Here is a 2864-nt window from a genome sequence, read left to right on the forward strand (position 1 = left end):
AGCCACTCAAAGTCCATTTTAACCCTTCCTATGGTTCCCCATGAGGAGGTGGGAAAACGCTCTTAATAAGATTTAAGCACAGCTTCACATTTTTCTGCCTTTGTTATTTCTCAGAAATGCCATTATCAGTCTGAATCAGAACAGGTGTTAATTCTTGGTCACAAAGTAGCACTTTTAGCACACTCTTTTGCCGTTTTTTTAAACTTCAGAAACAGATTCCTTGTAGGTAACTTTCACTGAGCAGACATTGTCAGCCAAAAATAGTTCTGGATCCACCACATCTGCCATAAACTTTAACAAGTTCAGGATACAAATTTGTGTATCACAAGTCAATAAAATTGCCACCAAGCTGTTTGTGCAGTAATAAGGTCAATAAATATCATCTTCATTCAATTAATTTTCATTGACCTTAAGGGAATGACCTTCTATTTCCAAGTAGGAGAAGAAATTGGCCATGGGGAAGCATAACTATTGAATCTGCTTTTCAGTTATTACATTACTGAAGATAGCATGGGCATCTAGCTATGCTTGTATGTTTAGACTAAAAAGTCATGCCCTATACGGCTTATCCTTAAGTAGACCCAAACGATTTAATTTCGATTAAGATCATTGAAAGACCCCACAATCAGCTTGGGGTCGTCCTAACTGCATCTTCCAGATATGATCTAATATCTCACTGATCTTGGCCATCCATTGGGTTCTTCTGGGCAGGATATCCAGTTAAGGATGTGATGAGAGGCTCTCACTTTCTGGCCTACAAACTACATTTGTCACAACCCCTTTCTCCATTAACCTGGGCTGGAGATCAGCCCTGAAGTTGCTCTTTTGTTGTGCCAGCCATACCCTGAAGGAGGTAACCACACCAGTGAGAGATGAGTGCCTCTGATTTCCTCCTGTCTCCACGTGGCAGATGAGGGACCCTGCCATTTTTTTATAAAATTCAAAATCAACTAAAGTATCACTTTTTTTATTTTATTATTTTCCCAGGGCTGCGTCCAAAGAGGACTCTGCGGCTGGTGCTCTGGACTGCAGAAGAACAAGGTGGAGTTGGTGCCTTCCAGTATTATCAGTTACACAAGGTAAAAACCCAGCTATGGATTGCTAAGCATTTGTACATGTAATATACAAAAATATCTCTCATTATCCATTTAAGACTTTCAATAATACTTTCTGGTCAACTGGCCCTAGCAAACACCCTTGTATGAGCCTTCTCCCTCCAGCCCTGTGAATGAGAATGCACTGGTAAACCGATGATGCTGTGGTGTAGAGCTGAGAGCTTTTCTTCTTCTACATCACAGTCTGTGGCCAAAGAAAAATTCTGATTGCCATGCTGCCATTTTTTTAAAGTCTCCCTAGCTCTGCTGTATTTATGTATGTCAGAGAAATAGTTATAGGCAAACATTCCCTCTCCCCACCGGGCCTATCCCCATACCTCAATGCCTGCCATACTCCCAGAAGCCTTGGCATTTGAGTGCCAGGTTCCGAGGCCTTGAGTCTGCCAAGAGCATTGCCATGATGGTGGTGGAAATGGCAGCAGCCACAGGCCTCTGTCCCGGGAATGTGGAGGACAGCTTGGTTTGACACCAGCTGTCATTATACAAGTGTGAAGCTTGAAGCAGGAAGATTGTTGTGGATGGTTGTGATTAGAAATACAAGGCCACATGGAAGAGGGAGGATGGAGAGATTAATATCAAGAGCAAATTTTGAGACAGCAAAATATACAAGCTCAGAAGTACTCTAGATCAAGTCAAATGTTAGTTCAAAGAGGAACTCCAAAATCAATGAGCATATGCTGGCAAGCAGTGATGGTTGCCCAGAGAGGAGCATCTGGTCTGCTGCTGCCGGATGGTTTCCCCTGAACATCTAGACTAGAAGAAGCAAATCTTGCAAGCTTAAATTATCCAAATCAGAGAAGGGTTTCTTTTGTAAATTGTGTGTATGTTATTTTTGACCTTTTTTTTTTTTTCAAAGTCAGTCTCTATTGCCCTATTTCAGTCAGTTAGTGTATAATGAGTTTAAAGTCATGAATTTGGTCACTGAATACAATTATTTACTATACAAAGGACAACTTATGTCCTATCCCCTACTCTTACAATACTTTAGTTCTTTTGGCCTCAGGTGATCCTGGGGATAACATAATTCAAGACAAGTGTCCTTTGGTTAGTAGGTCAGTAACATCATTTTCTATGTGATGTTGTAGACCACAACATCATATGAGGATTGTTCTAGATTCAGCAACATTCAATTAATATTTTCTGAGCACGTACTATGTTCTGTACACTATGATATGCATTAATGTTAGCATCAAAAAGATCTACCATGACCTAACAAAGCCTACATTCTAAAGGACACTGATCATTAACTTAAATTGATCATTAACTTAATCATTAACTTAATAACTGATCATTAACTTAAGTCTTTCAAGACTTAACACCTTATAGTTTCTTTCTGGGAAAGAAAGAAATTGGCAGAGGGACCTGTGTGTGCAAAGGCAGGAGATGAGACAAAGCAAAGCACACCGGAGAAATGGAAAGGAATTCAGAGTGGCTGCTGCATAGAATGCAAGATGCACAGTGGTAGGAGGGTGGAACACTGAGGTAAACAAGAGCCTGGACAAGAAGAACATATGAATCATGTTTAGAAGTGCAGACTTTATCCTCAAGGCAAGAGAGTAACTTATCTTTAAGAAGGAGATTTAAAATTCTATACATATTGGACTTTATTTAAAAAAAAAAAAAAACAGAATAGTTAAAAGAACTGTTCTTTTTTTTTTTTTTTTTTTTTGAGACGGAGTCTCACTCTGTTGCCCAGGCTAGAGTGCAGTGGCACGAACATATGAATCATGTTTAGAAGTGCAGACTTTA

General features: G+C 39.7%; 1 protein-coding gene across 1 annotated transcript in view; it reads left to right on the forward strand.

The window, feature by feature from the left end:
• Positions 1-987: 987 nt before the first annotated feature.
• Positions 988-2864, forward strand: part of LOC105553860 (carboxypeptidase Q-like) — a gene marked incomplete at its 5' end in the record, with an annotated part of 113789 nt that continues 111912 nt past the window's right edge. Inside the window, one exon of the mRNA XM_012000017.1 lies at positions 988-1079. Coding sequence (XP_011855407.1) covers positions 988-1079 — 92 coding nt within the window. The remainder of the gene's footprint in view (positions 1080-2864) is intronic.

Source organism: Mandrillus leucophaeus, unplaced genomic scaffold, assembly GCF_000951045.1.
Source record: "Mandrillus leucophaeus isolate KB7577 unplaced genomic scaffold, Mleu.le_1.0 Scaffold611, whole genome shotgun sequence".
NCBI classification, from domain to species: domain Eukaryota; kingdom Metazoa; phylum Chordata; class Mammalia; order Primates; family Cercopithecidae; genus Mandrillus; species Mandrillus leucophaeus.